Consider the following 20,955-nt stretch of genomic DNA (forward strand, 5'->3'; position numbering starts at 1 on the left):
CCCGAAACGTCAGCTTTCCTGCTCCTCTGATGCTGCTTGGCCGGCTGGGTTCATCCAGCTCTACACCTTGTTATCTCAGATTCTCCAGCATCTGCAGTTTCTACTATCTCTGAAAGTTACAAGTCTGTTTTGTGATGTAAAAAGACTCCATAGTTCACAACACAGAAATTGGGGTGAATCAATTAAGTAAACTCGAGGATTTTGTTGTAAAGCAGCAATTTCTCTAGATTTGTCTCTGCAATGGATTGTGCCAGGAAACCATTTGTCTTTCTAACTATGTTGCCTATGTAGCTTGGTTTTTGTTTTGTATTCATTTTTTTGTGAAATTAATTTCTGATCTATATTAACAGGACATCTGCAGCTTTATGAATGCCTCAGTCACTAACTACATTAGTTTGAAAAGAAAAATCAAGCCAGGTTATTTTTGGAATCTGACTCATCCAGAATATCATAACTGAAACCCTAACCAGCATTCCATCTAATTTTCACACTGGCTGTGCAGGCCTTTCTAGCTTAGGCGTGGCAGTTACTTACAGAACCAAAGGCCAATGCTACGATGAGCATGCTGACACTGATCACCGTTGTGTGGAATATCGGAGCGCTATGCATGCACGCGGCTACACAGCTTAGAAGGAATGTTGATCATGACAATGTAGATGTTAAAGAATCTTAAAAATCTGTACCAACTGTAGGCAGTCTAATGTTTCTTAACAAAAGCGGAATACTGCAGATGTTGCAAATCTGAAATAAAAATTTTAAAATGCTGGAAATACTGATCAGGCCAGAAACACGAGAATTTTTCTGAGCTTTTGTTAGAACTTTAATCAGCTGAGTATTTCCAGAATTTCTTTTTTGTTGTAGTACTGGATATGTCAGTGTCATAGTTAAAAGATACACTGAATAGCTTTTAATAGACAAAAAAGACAAGTGTTTTAATTTTCACTTTTCCTTTTTTTTTAAGGAAGCAGTTCCCTTGCTATACACAGCAGATTCTCACAGAACATTGCAATGAGGTATGGTTCTGCAAGTTCGCTAATGATGGCACTAAATTAGCAACAGGATCCAAGGACACCACAGTTATTATTTGGCAGGTTGATTTAGTAAGTACCATGGGAATCCTGGGCTTTACTTGGCCTTTATTTAGATCGCTGTATTTTCAATTTGTGGTAAATTGTTTACATTAACTCAACGTGTCTAATTTTTCCAAGGAATTGCATTGTTTCAACTACAGTACTACAAGTCCCCATTTAACATTACCTTGTTTAACATTGTTGCATTTTAATGTTGGGCAAAAAGATTTGGATGAGTACTTCAAATATTGTAATATTCAAGAATATGGACAATGGATAGTGGGGTTAGCACTCTTCTAGTGGTAGTTATGTTGGTGCAGACTTGATGGGCCAAAAGGCTTTTTCTGTGCCGTATGAATCTAAGTTAATAGTGCCTGTGGTCTTGTTGCACATTGCAAAGTTCATTTTGCTGTGGTTCCTTGAGATGTGAATTATGTAGCTGCATTGGCCTCGTTTTGGAGTGGCCTATCCCACTCTTTGGTCTGACTTGCAACCTTGTGCCTAAATCCTTTGTCTTATTACATTTCGGAGTGTCTGCCCCTCTGTCTTGCCAACCTTCCACTCCCTGACTTTTCCTCTACTACTTCCCTCTCCTGAATCTATGATTTTGCTGAAGAGCCAGTTCCAATCTAAAGACCAAGCATCAGGATTATGGGGGTGCAAATTTATGCAATACAATATGCGGTACAATACAGCACAAGAACAGGCCTTTCTGCCCACCAAGCCTGAACCAATTCCTGAGTCTTGTTTACATCAGCTACTTATCGCCCATATGCGGCTTCCATCCCTTTGTTCGCCTACCATTCATGTGTCTATCAAGATGTGCCTTAAACATTGCTAATGCTTCCACCACCTCCGCTGACCATGCTTTCCAGGCACCCACCACCCTGAAAAATTCTCCCTGCCTTTCTGTGTTAAACTTGCCCCTCTCGCCCTCAATCTGTGCACTGTTTATAGATGACCTTTCCCCTCTGGGAACAAGCCTCTGACTATCCATCCTCTCTGTACCTGTCATAATTTTGCAGACCTCTATCAGATCACCCCTCAGCCTCTGCATTTCCAGTGGAAAAAAATCCAAGTTTATCCAACTTCTCATCATAATTAAAACCCTCCAGACTAGGAAACCTGCTGGTAAGCCTTCTCTTCACCCTCTCCAAAGCATCCACATCCTTCTGGTAATGCAGTGACCAGAACTGTGCACACTAATCCAAATGTGGCCTAATTAAAGTTTTGTACAGCTGTAACATAACTTGCCAATTTTTACATTTGATGCCCCAGCCAATGAAGGCAAGTGTGCTGTATTTGAATGGTGCAGAAGTGCCAAGCTGGGCTGTTATAATCCATGCACTTTTTCCCAGTAGTCCCACTGCTGCTTCCCTCTCCTTCATGCTCACTGAATGAACTCTGTGGAGATGAGTCAAAGTGACAGGAGGAGCAACTTCAAATTTTTAAGTAAGCACAATCATGACAATGCCAGCATGATACTTCTGCACCATTGTAGCTTACACTTCTACAATCTTGATGCTTGGGTTTGGTTCTCAATCTTGAAAAAGAATGCAGGTACAGGAGAGGGAAGCAGTGAGAGGATGAGTCAGGGAGCAGTTAGCTTGTCAAAAGACTTGGGAATGGAAAGAGGCTGCAAAGGGGGGTTGGATACAGTGAGATGATCTGCAGCAACCAAATAGCTTGCATTTTTCAAATTTTGTTTTAAATTTATTTAATTTTGAAGTAATTTAGTTTAGCAATGTTAAATATTCAACTTAGTGGTGGTATTTTATTTCTGCTGATCACTAAGATCTGACCGAACCTAACTGCAGCTTTTACATTGATTATAATGGGAAAGTACGATACACTTGGTCATGATGTTTGGAAATACAACGACTTACTGTACAGTACTTAAAAATCTATCATACCTTACATCAGACTATTCATTAATGTTGTATGCAGTGCAGCACTTCCACATTTCTCTTCTCACCCTTTTCTCTCAATAATGTGGGCAGCATTGTAGTACTTTGCGCGAGCACAGTACTTATTACTTATACCTGAACCTGTGGTTTATAATGGAAATCAATTCATTCGTAGACAGTTGTCAGTTTAGTTCTCAACTAAATATCATCCAGAGGAAATTTACTGTTTTTCTTTCTTGGAAAACAGAATGGTTGTGTAGGAAATTTGCAAAGTAATAAACTCCAAATAATGGGTTTTTTAATGTTGTTGCTCTCATTCTTGAGAAACCAAAAAGGTGTGGGAAAACAGTGCTAATGCTTGGTGCTCAAATTTCAAAGTGTTTCAGTTCCACAGCATTAATATACCTCATTGAGATGCTACAGAAATAATAAAGGTATAATTGGATTTAAACATAGAATCACTAGTGCTGGATTTATAAGATCTTCAGTACTGGGTTCACTGCAGTGTTTTGCTCACATTTCTCCATCAAAATGTCCTCAAAACAATAGTGCAGGAGCCCTAATCTAAGAAAATAACCAACTATGGGCCACAGCAAGCTTGCAAAATAGTATGTCAAAAATCAGATATTTGTAATGTCATGCACTGCCTGAACAGGTGGTGGAGGCAGGTATTGTTGCAACATTTAAGCATTTGAATGAATACTTAAAATGCCAGGGTATAGGGTATGGACCAGGTGCAGGTAAAGTGTAGTTTGGTGAAAACAAATGCTGGAGATCAGAGCAGATCAGGCACTACTCGTGGAGAGAGGGTAAGCTAATGTTTCGAGTCTTTTTGAATAGCAACATGTGGTCTTCATATTCATCTGTGTATAGACAGAACCTCGTTAACAGGCAGAGTTCATAAAGGGGAACCGGTAGGTATAATGTATTTGGATTTCCAGAAGGTATTTGATAAGATACCATATAAAAGATTATTGCACAAGATAAGAATTCACAGAATTGCAAGTAATGTATTAATGTGGTTTGAAGGTTGGTTAACACACAAGAATCCAGAGTTGTGATGAATGGGTTTTTTCAGGTTGGAAAGACATGACTGATCGAGTGCCACAGGATCAGTCCTAGGACATCAATTGAGATAACAAGGTGTAGAGCTGGATGAACACAGCAGGCCAAGCAGCATCAGAGGAGCAGGAAGGCTGATGTTTCAGGCAGAGACAAGAAGGGTCTAGGCCTGAAACGTCAGCCTTCCTGCTCCTCTGCTGCTTGGCCTGCTGTTTTCATCCAGCTCTACACCTTGTTATCTCAGATTCTCCAGCATCTGCAGTTCCTACTATCTTTAGAACATCCAATTGTTTACACTCAATTCCTTCCTCCAAATCATTAAGATAGTGTATTCAAATTTTATGATACAAAAATGGATTGGAGAGGAGGGCGCAAGAAATTGACAAGGTGATATAGGTTGAGTGAGAGGGCAAAAAAATTGGCAGGTGGAGTTTAATGTGGGAAAGTGAGAGATCATTTACTTTGATAGGAAGAGTCAAAAAGCAGCTACTAATTTAATAGAGGCACTCCACAAAAGCGCAGCTTAGTGGTTTGAGTGTCCTTTGCATTAAACACAAAGTTAGCATGCAGATGCAACAAGTAATTAAGGCAGCAAACAGAATTTAGCCCTTTATTGCAAGGAGGTTCGACTTTAAAAATAGGAAAGTTCTGTTATAGCTGTGTCGGATGACTTTGCACCTGGAGTTGTGTGCACAATTTTGGTCCTCATTTGAGAGGATGTACTGGCATTGGAGGCAGGTTAAAAGAGTCTCACTGGGTAGTTACAGAATAAGAGTGCTTCCATTTAAAATTCAGATGTGAAGGACTTTCTCCTGAGGGTAGTGAAAGTCTGGAATTCTTTACCCCAGATTGTTGTGAAAGCCAGATCACTGGAAGTATTTCAAGAGGAGGTAAATAGATTTATTTGAAATATCGAGAACTTGGGGTCTTTGAACTGGCACAGAAGTGAATTTGAGGCCTGGTGCAGATCAGCCATCATCTTGTAGAATGGAAGTGCAGGCTATAGGAGTTGATCTACTTCCATTCTTATTTCTTACGTTCTTAACATCCCATCTGAAAGATGGTGCACCCAACATTGAGTGTTCCCTCAACGTTGCACTGGACTTTAAGCCTACGTTTTTGTCCTCAAGTCTCTGGAGTGGGAATTTAATCTGCAGTCATCTGAGCCATAGCAAATTTAGTGGTGAAACATGCCATAAAAATTACACTGAAGCAGAATATGGGGCTGTTTTACAGAGAAGAAACTGAAGTGGAGGCTAGAAGAACAAAGCACCAGGGTCCAAATTCCACAACTGTGTGTGATGTAGCACAATGCCAGTTGTCCAAAGGTGGCATTGTAGCATGAATTACTAACGGATTTTTTTTTTTCCTCTATTAGGATACTCACCAACTTAGATTGCTTAAAACTTTAGAAGGTCATGCTTATGGAGTATCATACTTAGCTTGGAGTCCAGATGATACTTACCTTCTAGCCTGTGGCCCTGATGACTGCTCTGAATTATGGCTTTGGAATGTACAGGTAAACAACATGAATGAGAATGCAATAGCCATGAATATTAGCATAGATAATATTCCTAAGTGACTGGTGCACAGAGTTCAGTCTTTATTCAAAGAGATCATTTGCAGGAATCAAAAGCAATAGTAAGTCTCCTAAATCTCCAGGTTTTCTTCATTATTTAGAGTACTGCTAATGGCTCTCATTCATACCGAGTATTTCATTGGCTCTACTTTGGCTAGACTGTTGTGTTCAAAATTGCTGATATCCAAGATCTTTGGAGTGTCTTTGCAAGTCAAAGACCTAAGTAACTTCAAGTTCCTGATGACATCTGTTAACCTGAGGGATAGCACTTGTGCTGGTAGGAGGAGAAGGCCAAAGTGATAGTCCTAGAACATAGAACAGTAAAATTGCACATTTTTCTTTTTAAAGCTTATTTATTGCAACAGTAAGTTTATATGACAAGACAAGTTGATCACCTGTAAATAGATCTGCTCCTTCAAATTTGTAACACTTAAAGCTGACATCCAAATTGAAGAAACCTTGACTGTGCATTATTGTTACTTTTGATGCCAGAATACATTGCACTCGGTGGGTTAAACTTTTCCCCTCTCCAGACAGGAGAGCTAAGAACCAAGATGAGTCAGTCTCATGAGGACAGTCTAACAAGTGTGGCTTGGAACCCAGATGGAAAACGCTTTGTGACGGGCGGACAACGTGGGCAATTTTATCAGTGTGTAAGTTGCTCTATTTCCTTCTGGTCTTTGAACAAAAACAAAGTTTCTGGAAAAGCTCAGCAGGTCTGGTAGCATCTGTGGAGGAGAAAACAGAGTTAACGTTTCGGGTCCGGTGACCCTTCCTCAGAACTGACCCTTCCTTCTGGTCTTTACCTTGTATATCTGTTTATCTTAATAATCAAAATTTGCATTTTTAAAAAGACTGTAATTAGACTAACTGGCAAATACACCTACAAAACATGTTAATTTAGCAACTAAAATATTTGCACCATCTCCATACTTTGGAGTATTATGTAAAATTTGTTTGTATCCTCCACTCCTGGGCTTCCCTGTAGGGAAATGATATTCTTGGCTTTTTTTTCTCTGACAAAGTTTGCTTAAGCCTCTATCTCCACTATCGCTGGTTCAAGGGCCTAGAGAATGTCTTTGGGTCATCTCAATCTTTGTAAATGTTTCTGTTGCTCCTTACCCTTGCTCACCGTGTCAAGCCCTTCTTTCGACTAAGCATGAACCAAACCCCTGCTAAATAAACACTAAACTCGCACTAATCATGATCTCAAGTAACTTTATCTGAGGCTGTAACTATGAAAAATGTACACTACTTGACACTTTATAACCTTTGACGCAATTTATCACACCACCTTTCTGCTATGCTTTGCCATTATCCATTTAAATGGGCTGTCTACGAGACACTTGACTATGAAAATAAAATATCTCCAGCAACAGCTCATCTTGTAATCCTTGCATCTTTCCCTTTAGAATTCTCTAAAGATGTGCTTCATTCCCTACATGTTGCACCTTAGAAAGATAGGAAGTAGGAGCAGGAATAGACCATTTTGGGCCATCTGTCTGGCAGCATGCTCTGCCATTCTAGATCATAACTGACCACTATCTATCTGAATGCCAATTTCCTCACTGTCCTCACGATCTTCATGGACATTTATAGCATATAAGGAAGCCAGTTGGCCCATCACATCCACACCAGCCATTAATGATCTGACTAACCATCCTTTCAGGCAGTGATTTCCAAACTTCCACCACACTCTGGTCGAAACAAATTCACCTCATCCCTATTAGAAACATCCCTATATAATCAACTCATTACCAATTACAGTACTGAGTTTGATCCTTTTAGGAGCTCCCGATGACTAGAGCACATGCATCTAGTTGCATAGCGTGTGACATTTGTGGTTAAGAAGCAGAACATAGCACTGGATGCACACTCATGACTGAGTATGAATCCGCTTTTCTGTGCATTGTGATTTCAGTGGATTTGGCGTTTACTCATGAAAATCTTTTAATATATTTTGGGTGTTGATCCTGTGAAATGTCCTATATTTGAAAATTTCTAGCTCCAACATGCTCTTGCTTCAGTCAACTGAGCAGAAGCCTACTGTTACTGTATTATCAAATACCAAAATATGACTATTTTGTCTTCAGTTTATTAGCTGGACGGGTCTGTTGACCTATATCTGCAAACCATGATGCTTGTCTATAACAGGCATGGACAACACTCTGTAAGAACACTGCCTAGCTAATGTTAGGAACCTTTTGTTTAGGGAATACTTTAATTGATGCAGTTACCAAAAGTTACAAAGTTCACTGACCTTAATTGGATCAAACTGTATGGCATGTTTTGTTGCAATCTGTTCTATTCGCAATGTTCTTCACTGCACATCCCCAGATAAACTGTTTCTGTTCATGTCCCTTGTAGGTTTATTCCTACCTTTGCAAACAAAGTGTCACAAGAACAATAGCATAGTTATGGGTTAACACAGTGTGAAGCTGGAGGAACGGAGCAGGAAAGTTGACGTTTCGGGTAGGGACCCTTCTCCAGAAACGGCCCTCTGATGCTGCCTGGCCTTCTGTGTTCCTCCAGCTCCACACTGTGTTATCTCTGACTCCAATATCTGCAGTTCTTGCTATCTGAGCACATTTATGGTACAGGATTAGTAGCCCAGAGCAGAAATTTAAATTAATTTTTTGTTTATTCATGGGATGTGAACACGCCTGGATCAGCCATCATTTATTGCATTTCCTAATTGCCTTTGAGAAGAAGGTCCTTGAGCTGTGCAGTATATGGTTTGACATATCCAGTGTTGTTGAGGAAAGATTTCAGGATTTTGACCCAGTGACAATCGAGGGACAGCGATGTAATTCCAAGTTAGGAGGCTGTATGACTTGGAGGGGAATGATGTTCACTTCGATCTACTCCTGTTCTTTCAAATGGTAGAGATCTCTGTTTTGTAGGGTGAAGTTATAGGCACCTTAAGTTGCCGCACTAAATCTTGAGAATGATGCACATTTTCGTGGGAGCAATGCCATTCAAACTGGATGTTTTTATCTGGATTGTATTGTTTTTGAAGCTGCATTCATCCAGGCAGGTGGGGTCATTGCACTGTTGGTGCACACTGTAGATGAAGGAAAGTTTTAGAGAGGCAGGAGTTGACTTAGTTACTTTTTTTTGTGGCGGATCCAATGAAATGTTTAGCTGATGGTAATCCTAGAATGATAGTGGATGATTTTCCTGTTGAATATCAAAGGGAGATGGATAGAGACCCTCTACAGGGCCCTTGTGGTGCAGTTGTAGCACCCCTACCTCTGAACCAGGTGGCCTGAATTCAATACTTCGGCTGAGATCTAACAACTGTCTTGAACATGTTCAACATCACCTCTCTGCTCTTTTACACTACACCTCTATTAATAAAGCCCAGAACACTGTATGCTTAATTAACTGTTCTACCTGAACTGTCATCTTCAATAATCTCATCCAGATCCTCCTGTTGCTGTACCCCCTTTAGAATTATACACCCTATCTAATTGTCTTAACTTTGTTAAAAATTGTATCATCTTTTCTGCATTGAAACTCATCTGCAACCTATCCACTCACACTCCTCCAAGTTGCTGGTATCCTTGTGTAGTTCCACACTGTTCTCCTCAGTTTGCAGTTCTTCAAGTTTAGCATCATCTGCAAACTTTGAAATTGTCTCCCATGCACCTTAAGATCCAGATCATTAAAATGTATCAGGAGAAGCATAAGACCAGAAGATACAAGAGCAGAATTAGGTTATTCAGCCATCGAGTCTGCTTCACTATTCAATGGTGGCTGGAATGTTTCTCAACCTCATTCTGCTGCCTTCTCCCTGTAACCCTTTATCCCAATACTGATCCTTGGGGGAATCCATTACAAGCCTTCCTTCATCCTGTAAAATATCCATTGACTGTTACTCTGTCACACCCAGAAATAAAGGTGCACAGTGTACCCAATACAGTCTCCTCAGAAACATCTAGGGACTTGCACCACAAATGAGAGAGTAGCCCCATTGTCTAGTTAAGGAGCAGCCTGATGTAATACTCTCTAATAACTTTTAGGCAATGACTCAGACTCCATCACCATCACCAGTCCAACCCCAAGTGCAGGTATTGTGATGTACAGTTCTGAGGGAGTGGCCCTGGATTTCTTAATGCATGAAGTATGGAATCAACATTATTCTGGCCTAAGAATGTAAATAGGCCATTTGGCCCTCCACCTTGATCTGATCCATGGCTTTAATTCTACTTTGTCTATCCCTTACCCAGTAATCCCTGGCTTCAATATCAGTCGAATAACCAACTAAGTTAACCTTGAATATATTTAATCACCCTTGAACCTCCAAAGAAATTCCTCCACAACACAGTCTCCCATTTAAGATCTATTTCTAGATTCCCTCAAGGGAAAATATTCTGTCAGCATCCATTCCATCAAGCCCTTTTAGATTCTTAATTTTAATAAGGTCACCCCATGGAAACTCATGCATATAGGTCTAACCTGCTCAATCTTGCTCATTTAAAAACTCTCAACCCAGTGAACCTTCTGAACTCTGTTCAATGCAAGTAGAGATCATTTTTGTAATGGTCTTAAGTGTGGTCTTAGCAATGCCCTGTACAGTTCCGGCAAAACCTGACTACCTTTATGATACACCTCTCTTGCAACGAAGTTGAAATTTTCATTTACCTTCCTATTAACTTTCTGCACCAGCATGCTAACTTTTATTGATCGATGTACACCCAGATTTGTCAGTTTTTCTTTCTCTTTGAATAATATTCTGCTTTTCTATTCTTCCTACCAAAGTGAACTACTTCACATTTTCCCACATTTTACTCCAGCTGTCAATTTTTCGGCCTTTCATTTTATCCCATTGCAGGCTCTTTGCATCCTTCTAGTGATGTGTTTTCCTATTCACTTTCGAACAAACAGCAAATTTGGCTGTAATTCAATCAGGGTTTTCTTCCAAGTAATTAATGCAGGTTGTAAATCTTATTGAAACATAGATTCTGAAGGGCTCACAAAGGTAGATGAAGAATGAATGGTCCCGTTGCAAGGGGATCTAGCACTAAGGTACGGAGATTAAAAATGAAGATTCTCCTATTCAAGATGGAGATGAGGAATCGCTCCTGTCTGGGTCAATAGACAAAGAGCAGTGGAGGCTGGTGCACTAAATTTATTCAAGACCACGCTGGACTGTTTTTTGATTGACTGGCCAATTACGAGTGATTGGGAATTGTCAAGAAAATGAATTTTCCATTAAGACCACAATCCGATCTGCCTGATCTTATTACATGGTGGAATACTCAGTGGCCTGGTTTCTTATGATTTTTACATAGCAATTGCTTTGGGGCCACAAAAACAAATCCTAGCAGCAGAACTAATGACTTCTGAGCATCGGCTAACTGTGTCCCTAACTAGTCTGTTCCAGGAATACCTGAGCAGTGCCCTAAGCCTAACTATCTTTGACTACCTCATCAATAATATTCACTCCATTATATGACCAGAATTGGGAACTTTTGCTGAATATAAATGTTCAGTCTCATCCATGACTCTTCAGGTAATGAAGCGGTCCATGCCCAAATGTAGCAATATTAGGAATATGTTCAAGTTTGACCTAAGTAACTTGGTGCCACACAAATATTGGGTAATGATGGTCTCCAGCAAGCGAAAGTTTAACTCACACCCCTCAGTATTACCATTGCCAAGTCCCCCTCTACCAACATGCTGGAGGTTAATCATTAGCCAGAAACTGAATTGAAGCAGCTATTTAAATAGACTACAACAGCAGTTCAGAGACTGAATTTTATGACACACAATTCACATTCTGACTCTTTAATCCTGTCCACCACGTATGAGGTACAAGTCAGAAGTGTGATGAAATATTCATTATTTGCCTCATTAAGTGCAGCTCTAACAACACTTGGGAAACTTGACACCATCCAAGATGAGCCACCCACTTGATTGGCAGCCTATCACATTCAACATTTGTATGGTGGCAGCTGTGTACCATTTACAAAATGCAATTCAGCAACTTCCCACAGTTTCTTGCAAACTCATGATCTAAACCACCTATAAGGACGTGGACAGTAGGCAGACAGAAATGCCATCACCACCAAATTCTCCACATTTCTCAATTTTGACTTAGATTCTGTCTTTGGAGATGTTATGACTTTGGGGTTAGAAGAAAATAAAACCCCATTTTGCCACAAGCCATACCAAAAGTCTCATTTAATTACCAGAATTGGTTTGTTTGTTTCTCTTTATTTAGTTCATGTCGTCAGTAATAAACTTTTACCAGGTTTTTCAACAAACTCAAAACTAATGTGTTTATTACAGGCAAACTTATTTTCAAATACATGGCAAGCTCATTATCTTGCAAGCTACTGCGCCATTTACTATGAATCACACTCAAACACAGATAGGAAGAAGAGAGAGTTGACTCTGGAGAGCTATGGATGGGGGAAAATATTAGATGAAAAGGAGGAGGAAGGAACCCTGTAGGTCAAGTGGTGAATTCTAATGGCAAAAAGTGGGTTGACCTCTGTCTTTGAATTCCTTTCCATGCCCTCTGATTGCTGATAGTTGCAAAATAATATCAAGATATAAGCAAAATAATGGAAAACCTTCAAACTAAATTTTAGGTCCACTTGGGAAACGGGAGTCTTGATATTTGAATTTTTCAGATTTTTTCAAATTGCTTAAGAGGGGGAGAGAGAGAGACCATGCTGTTTTTAACTCCAAGCTCTGACTCTACCTGACACACAAACTATTCTGCATCCATGCAATTTACTGCCTACAACTTCTAGGTGTATACTGGGAAAAAAACAGATTACCTCAGTCCAGAGACTGTTGCTAGGCAATGGCAGCATAAAACCAATAATGGTTTTCTCGATCTGTTTGCTCACCCATTTAAAGTAATAAAATTTCATCCTTATCTCCTTGAAAATAATTGATAAACCATAGTCTAATCTTTAACTTTCCAATTCCAAGCAATCCAATGAATCTTTTGCAACCCATCAAAATCCATACATGTCTATATTCCAATTCTTATGATCCATAATTTTGTCCCAACAATTGTATTCCTATTTCTTTATTATTGTTAAATCAAAGTCCTGGAACTCCCTCCCTAATGGCAGTGTTTGTGTTCTTATACTAAATAGATTGCAGTTTGGGGGGTGGGTGAGGGCTTCCAATTCTACTTAACAAACACCGTTTTAAGTAAATATTGTTTTTGTCCTTTTTTGTGTTGTATCGCACATTAAAATAAATCAACATTTATTTTGTCAAATCTTTGCTGGAGTTGATTTTTCAACTCTTGGCTCTTGCAAAAATATCAAGATATGAACAAAAGCAAAATACTGCAGATTTCGAAGTCTGAAATAAAAACAAAATATTTGGGCCAGTCAGCAACTGTGGAGAGATGTATAGAATGTTGTTTCAAGCCAATGACCTTTCGTAAGAACTGAAACATTATCAATGTGAGACATTAACTCTTTCACTCTCCAGGTTGCTACTGAGTATTTCCAGCATTTTCTCTGGCTTCAAATGGTAATTTGTTCTTGACTTTTGTTTAATCTAGGTAAAGTTTTAGCCATTCTAAATTATTACATTTGAAAATTCCAATATGCACAGCGATTATTAGAATGTCTGGAAAAAGGATAGGTTCACTTCATGGATGTAATCTGATTCCAGTACAGAGTTGAATTTAAGCAACAGGCATCAGTGGTGCCGATTCCAAGCCTTAAAGCTGGGTACTGAATAATTCAAGTAATAAATTGGTTAAGATTATATCTACCTTAGTTATTTGGAATACAAAGCTAGACTTAGTAATGGTATTCATGGTAACTGTCATCTGTTTGTAATAAAAACCTATCACTGATATTCCTTGGGGAGGAAGTTTGTCATCCTTACTTGGTGTGACTTGCATTTGACCCCAGACCCCTAATTGCTATCTGAAATGACACAGCAAGTTGCTCAGTTCAAATGTATTCGGGAATAGGCAACAACTGCCTGGCCTTGCCGTGGGCGTCCGCACCCTATAAAAGAATTAAAACATGTTGGAAGTTGGTGACTGGATACGGCAGAGAAATTTCATAGCGCCTGACCAATAACCCTTAAGTGAAAGGGCTCAATAGTGAATGTTGAGTAAGAGAAAGATGAAGAAGGTGGTGACAGTCTTCCCAAGGAAAATACTACCAGTAGGCTACATTCCTATACTTTATCTCAATTAGATGCAATACCAGAAAACTTGGATTGCATGTGGAATTAAATCTAGCATCCAACCTTCAGAACAGGAAGGGAAAATGTGAGAGGCAGGGGAAGAGAATTGTGTATGGAAAATTGGGCAATTTTTACTGATCTTCATTGTTTCACTTGTGTAACAGTTCTTTGTGTCTGGGCTAGGACTTGGAAGGAAACTTGCTGGATTCATGGGAAGGCGTGAGAGTGCAGTGCCTTTGGTGTCTAAACGATGGGAAAACAGTCCTTGCCTCGGACACGCATCAGCGGATAAGAGGGTACAACTTCGAGGACCTGACTGATAGGAATATGTAAGCCACTTTGTAATTATTTGTTTGTACTGAGATTAAAGTTCCATTTTGACTATTTGATTTGATGGGAGAGGATACAATTAATTCTGAAAGTGCTTTACTATTCCTAGTGCACTTGTTGTGCACTGACTTTTACTCTGAAGCTGCTGCTGCTTAGATTGATGTGCTGAGATTAATATCTTGACTATCAGAGCTATTTTTGTTTTTTCCTTGCCCAGTAAATGTTTACTTATGTCCTTTTTGAGGTCTTCCACCCTTGCCGATCTGGGACTGTACGCCAGTAAACCGTTCATGAACTTCATCTCATAAAGAATATAAGTAAGAGTAGGGAGTAATGCACCATTCTATTGTTGATATAAGAAATGTGGCAGAATGATTAGCAGTTTGAAGATTGGTTGACAAGACACTAAATAGTATTAGGAAGCACTTCTATGCACAGGGTGGTAGAAGTTTGGACATCTTTTTCACAAACGGCAGTGGATGCTGCATCAGTTGTTAGCTTTAAATCAGAATTTTTTAAGCAAAGATATCAAAGGATATAGGCCCACAGATGAGCCTTGATCTCATTGAATTGTGGAACTTGATGTGGAGTAGATTTAAATTAGCTTCGTGAGTGAGACCATCAATAACATTTTGGATATTTAGAAATATGAACGTGAAAATCAGAGGCAGGAGTAGGCTGTTCAGCCCTTTTGAATCTGCTGTGCCATTCAACACAATCATGTGATCTGATAGTTATCTCAGATTTACTTTTCTGTTTACCCTGGTTAACCTTTCAGCCCTCTGCCTCTCAAAATATTTAAACTCTGATTCCATCACATTTCAGGATGAGTTTGAAAGGCACACAACCCTCGGAGGCAAATAGTTTCATATAAACTCCGTTTTAAATGGGAAGCCCCTGATTTTTTTTTTTGAAAAGTAGCGGTCTAAGTTCTAGATTCTTCCGTAAGATGAAATCTCCTCTCCACATCCATCTGCCTGAGACCCCTCAGGATTTTAATCAAGTCGTCTCTTAATGTTCTAAACTCCAGCATGTACAAACCTATTCTGTCCAATCTTTCTTCATTAGACAACTCTCCATTCCAGTTATTAGTCTTATAAATCTTCTCTGAACTGTGCCTGTGCATTTACATACTTATGGTGACCAGTAATGTACACAATACTCCAAGCACCCTGTATAACCAAATCATAATATCTTTATGTATTCAATTCTCCTTGTATTAATGGTAGCATTCAATAAACTTTTTCTAATTACTTGGCTTTCTAATTACCCTTATACTAACCTTTTGCGATTTCTGCAGGAGGGCACACAGATCCTTCTGCATTCCAGAGCACAACAATCTCTCACCATTTTGATAAGATACTTCATTTTATTCTTGCTGTGAAAATGAACAGTTTCACATCTTCCCATATTATGTACTCAATTTGCCATATCTTTACCCACTTGCTCAACTTATCAATTTCTTTTTGTTACTGCTTGAATCCTCTGCACAGCTTACTTTCATCCCTATCTTTGTATGATCAGATTTGGCAACATTACCTTCTGTCCCCTTGGATTATTTTTCTAATCAACCTGTTCAGAGATGTTATTACACACCACTGGAGCAGGTAGGACTTGAATGCAGGCCTCTCAGTCCAGGGGTAGGGGCACTACCCCTTAGCTATACTTTCCCCTCACCTAAGTCTGTTATGTAAATTGGAAACAGTTGAGGTCTGAAGCAGTGATCTCTATGCTACCTGTTGCATCTCGTCATCCTCAAATACCTATTGACACCACCTGTCTGCTTCTAGAAGAGAAATCTGATTAATTTATTCAAAGGGTTGTTTAGAATATGTGCAACTTTCTAGATGGTATTAAAATATCTATCATATAGACCAGGACCAAGAAGGTGAGGAAAAGTGTCAAGTTTCTCAAGTGACTGGTGAAGTTTTCCTTTTGGTTGTGGAAGTTGTTGATGAGGTCACAAACTTGAGATGATTGCTTGGAGTTTGAAGAGGGATTTTTGGGAAGCAATATAGTCAGAATATGTGAAGGCTATGTGTTACAAATTACACTTGTTATAGTTTGAAATGGTTGAGTTCTAATTAGGTTTCAAGCTGATTAGATATTCTAAACCTTAAATATTAAATTCAGTACTGGCATTTTTATCAATTTTTAATATTTTGTTCAAACATAGCAGACTGCTTACCTCGTATGGTGAAGTTCCCAAGTGGAATACAGAAGCAACCTAAATCGAATATGTAACCAATGAAGAAACTTGCAGTTTAACATTATATTAGATTAACAATCTTAAATTTCAGCATTAACTGTTGAATTGGGCGGCATGGTGGTTAGCACTGCTGCCTTTCAGCGCCAGGGACCCGGGTTCATTTCCAGCCTTGGATGATTGTCTGTGTGGAGTTTGCAGATTCTACCTGTGTCTGCATGGGTTTCTGCCAGGTGGTCCGGTTTCCTCCCACAGTCCAAAGATGTGCACATTGGGTGGATTGACTGTGCCCTGTAGCACCCAGGGATATGCAGGGTCAGTGGATTATCCATGGTGAATGTGGGGTTATGGGGATAGAGTTGAGGATGGTTGGTCTGAATGGGATGCTATTCAGAGGTTGGAATGGCCACTTTCTGCACTGTAAAGATTCAATGATTCTATTTTGTCATGTAATTGAATTCAGTAACCTCTCTTAATTCCTGTTATCTCCAATGCTGGTGATGCTGCAAAAGAAATGTTTGGAAAGATTTCAAATGTGCATCCATTGGATTTCTTTTTCTATGTTTTAATTAAAGAAGAATTTCTTTGTGAGACCTTCCTGCCCACTACTGTCATAACTTTTTGGGATTAGAAACACCAGCTTATTTATCAGAGTTGTTTCAACACATTGTGCTGTGCAAGTTATTAAAATAAATCCAGTGTATTGAGGTAGATTTTTTGCTCTACTTGATTCATTTCTGATTCTATTACAGTGTGCAAGAGGATCATCCTATAATGTCTTTCACAGTTTCGAAGAATGGAAGGTTAGCCTTGTTAAATGTTGCGACTCAGGTGTGTAGAAAGCAATCAGTTTGTTTTATTTCTAACTTGAATTTCACTACTGCAGCATTTTTGAGTGCGTGGCTGAAAGGGGACAATTTTAGCTTCTGTTTTCAAGTATGGACTACAACAGGAGAATTTGACAGTATATTCTGTCTCACTTTAACTCAATAGGTAAATACACCATATGGTTCATTGAGACAGGTACATCAGATTAATCCTTGATAAGCTCCCTGGTCTGTTAATCTGGTCTCAGATGGAACAGTTGTGTAGTTGGTTTTTATGTCTGGGTGCAGAGGCCACTTACTGTGGGGACGGAAAGTCAGCTGGGGATTCCCACTTGTTCCTTTCTAGTGGGGGCCACAAGTGTTCTTGAGTTCCCTCCTCAGCTGCTTTCTGTTCCATATTTATGTATTGCCTTTTTGACATTCAGAAATATTCGGCTATTTTTTTACATGCATGCCAGTGACACCAAACCTTTCCTCCACCAAATCATATTGACTTTATTGTTATGCAGTTTGATGCCTGTAAGACACTAGCCAGAAGCTGTAAAACCATTGGCATCATCCTTGATTGTTTAGAGCTAAACCTACTGTTCTGTTTAAAGGGGTAGTAGGAACTGCAGATGCTGGAGAATCTGAGATAATACGGTGCAGAGCTGGATGAACACAGCAGGCCAAGCAATATCATAGGAACAGGAAGATTGACATTTCGGGCCTAGACCCTCCTTCAGAAATAGGGGAGGGGAAGGGGGTTCTGAAATAAATAGGGAGAGAGGGGGAGGCGGATAGAGGAGAAGATAGGTGGAGAGGAGACAGACAGGTCAAAGAGGCAGGGATGGAGCCAGTAAAGGTGAGTGTAGGTGGGGAGGTAGGGAGGAGATAGGTCAGTCCAGGGAGGATGGAGGGATTGTTCCCCAATCCGACCCCACCACCAAAGACATTTTTCCCTCCCCACCCTTATCTGCTTTCCGGAGGGACCACTCTCTCCGTGACTCCCTTGTCTGCTCCACACTCCCCTGCAGCCCGACCACACCTGGCACATTTCCCTGCAACCACAGGAAGTGCTACACCTGACCCTACACCTCCCTCCCCCTCCCCCACCCTCTCCCTCCAATCCCAGGCCCCAAGAAGACTTTCCACATCAAGCAGATGTTCACCTGCACACTTGCTAATGTGCTATACTGCATCCGCTGTACCCGTTGTGGCCTCCTCTACATCGGGGAAACCAAGCGGAGGCTTGGGGACCGTTTTGCAGAACACCTACGCTTGGTTCGCACTAAACAACTGCACCTCCCAGTTGTGAACCATTTCAACTCCCCCTCCCATTCCTCAGATGACATGTCCGTCCTGGGCCTCCTGCAGTGCCACAATGACGCCACCCGAAGGTTGCAGGAACAGCAACTTGTATTCCACTTGGGAACCCTGCAGCCCAATGGTATCAATATGGATTTCACAAGCTTCAAAATCTTCCCTCCCCCTACTGCATCCCAAAACCAGCCCAGCTTGTCTCCGCCTCCGTAACCTGTCCTTCCTCCCACCTATCCCCTCCTCCCACCCCTATCTCCTACCTACTAACCTCATCCCGCCCCCTTGACCTGTCCGTCCTCCCTGGACTGACCTATCCCCTCCCTACCTCCCCACCTACACTCACCTTTTACTGGCTCAATCCCCACCTCTTTGACCTGTCTGTCTCCTCTCCACCTATCTTCTCTAACGATCCTCTGTCCGCCTCCCCCTCTCTCCCTATGTATTTCAGAACCCCCTTCCCCTCCCCCATTTCTGAAGAAGGGTCTAGGCCCAAAACGTCAGCCTTCCTGCTCCTATGATGCTGCTTGGCCTGCTGTGTTCATCCAGCTCTACACCGTGTTCTGTTTAAACTTGTATTTCATACCTCAGATCCTCTCTTTTCATTAAGACTTATTTCCACCTTTAAAATATTACCTGCTAGTATCTCTCTCTTTACTTATACTAAAACTTCCTTCAACTCATTGCACAACTAGGCTTGACTTCCTCAGCTTTTCCTAACTGTCTTTTCAAGCTCTTAAATCAACCTGAAAAGACTGTTCAAATCCTATATTTCAAGGTCCTCTGAACTATTTTCAGCTGTGGTTCAGTTGGTGATGCTATTGTCTGTCAGGCACAAGGTTACCAGGATTTGAACCAAGTAGTCACAGCAGAAACCTGAGAGTGTTGCACTGTTGAGAATCCTGGCAAATCAATTGATATCATAAAGATTATCTAACTATTGTCAAATTGCTCTTTTTGGGAGTTTGCTGTGTATTGTTTAACTGCTTTACCTACAACAGTGACAACATTCTATAGTATTTCATTAGTTACAAGGCAGTTTTGAAGTTTCCAGCAGTTGTGAAAAGCATTATATAAATGCAAGCCTTTCTTTCATGACTGTTATTGGTACCCTTTTTTTCCAGCACGTTCAATCCTAAACTGTTATGCTCCGTTCCAAATCCCTCTTTGTCTGTGCTTAAGTTTACCTTTGCAAGTTTCCTCAATCCTAACTCAGCTTCAACACTCCACCCCTTGAATCAGGGCTTCAGTGCTTTTTAAATTATTCTGCCTAGTGACACTACTCCCTACCTTCAAAAGCCTTCTTGAAATCTGTCTTTGACTACTTTTGATACTTTTTTAACGTCTTAACTTAAATGCCTGTGTGGAAATTAAAGATAAAATCTGTTTATCAGAGGGACTTTGTTAAATTTATTAATTCTTCCTTGAAGCTGCTTAATCTAATTGCCCTATTCTTGATCAATATCCTTTGCTGAAAGAATCTTGAAATTGTTGTGAAGAAATTTCCAGGTTCTAATAAATCATCTAGCCAATGAGGATAGATTTATAAAAATATGTTTCATGAAGTGTGAATTACACACCACCACATGTTTGCTGTTGACACTGAAATGTGTTCAGAGTAATCTTTCGAGTTGAACTTACTGTAGTTTACTCCCTCTTTCGACATTTATGGTGTGTAGAGACATTGTCAAGGATGTCTTGGCAAAATTCTGCTTTTTAATTGGTTTTGTAACAATGTTGTGGCTTGTCCAAGCGGACAAGAACGTACTCTTCTATAATTTGTCTTCCAGGTATTCATTTTGGAAGTAACAATTTTTATTATAATTGTGAAACTATTTCCTTTGCTGCTAAAGTGATAATTTGCTTCAGTTCTTAACACTTCCCTTCAATTCGTTGTACTTCGTAGTCCCTTTTGAGATTGCTGAGATTCATGCGTGACTATATGGAATTTTAGTTAAGGGTAAAAGTTTCAGTCCAGATCTAATCCGTTTATAATCTAGACTGTCATTCAGTGCAATGGTTGGAAGTCCTACGTTGTCAGATGTGCCCCATTTTGGTTGAGTGTTACCAGAGGTCTTGGCTGCCTATGTAAGTAGCCAGCTAAGGTGAACATTTCAAAGTTAAACTAGAGATCTACAATGTTATTTGAATAGTTCTCTCAGTATACTAGTGAAATATATCCCCAGTGAATGGTACCTCACGTAGATTAATTGTCCTAAATGTATCCTTAATCTTTATGCAACAGAGCTGCTGTATTTGCCTAATAGATATCATGATACTCGAGTGGAATTCAATTAATGTGAACGTTTCAAATGGGTGTCATACAAATAATCTTTTTTAGTTGCTTAATGTCTATCTGCTTTGTTAGGTGATATGAGTAATGTTCCTCTTTCAAATCTGCTGTCATTAATCCTTTCAAAAAACTGCCCATCTCCATCTCCCTGCCTTCTCTTGAAATTTTGAAGCCTCCCAAATATATGTCTTTCTCTTGCTC

At 40.0% G+C, this 20,955-nt stretch overlaps 1 protein-coding gene across 1 annotated transcript in view; it reads left to right on the forward strand.

The window, feature by feature from the left end:
• Positions 1–20,955, forward strand: part of LOC109921986 (WD repeat-containing protein 26-like) — a 65,105-nt gene that overhangs the window by 28,692 nt on the left and 15,458 nt on the right. Inside the window, exons 2-6 of the mRNA XM_048596615.1 lie at positions 962–1,100; positions 5,418–5,558; positions 6,152–6,271; positions 13,983–14,128; positions 17,088–17,166. Coding sequence (XP_048452572.1) covers positions 962–1,100; positions 5,418–5,558; positions 6,152–6,271; positions 13,983–14,128; positions 17,088–17,166 — 625 coding nt within the window. The remainder of the gene's footprint in view (positions 1–961; positions 1,101–5,417; positions 5,559–6,151; positions 6,272–13,982; positions 14,129–17,087; positions 17,167–20,955) is intronic.

This window comes from Rhincodon typus, chromosome 5 (assembly GCF_021869965.1).
Source record: "Rhincodon typus isolate 14 chromosome 5, sRhiTyp1.1, whole genome shotgun sequence".
Lineage (NCBI taxonomy): Eukaryota > Metazoa > Chordata > Chondrichthyes > Orectolobiformes > Rhincodontidae > Rhincodon > Rhincodon typus.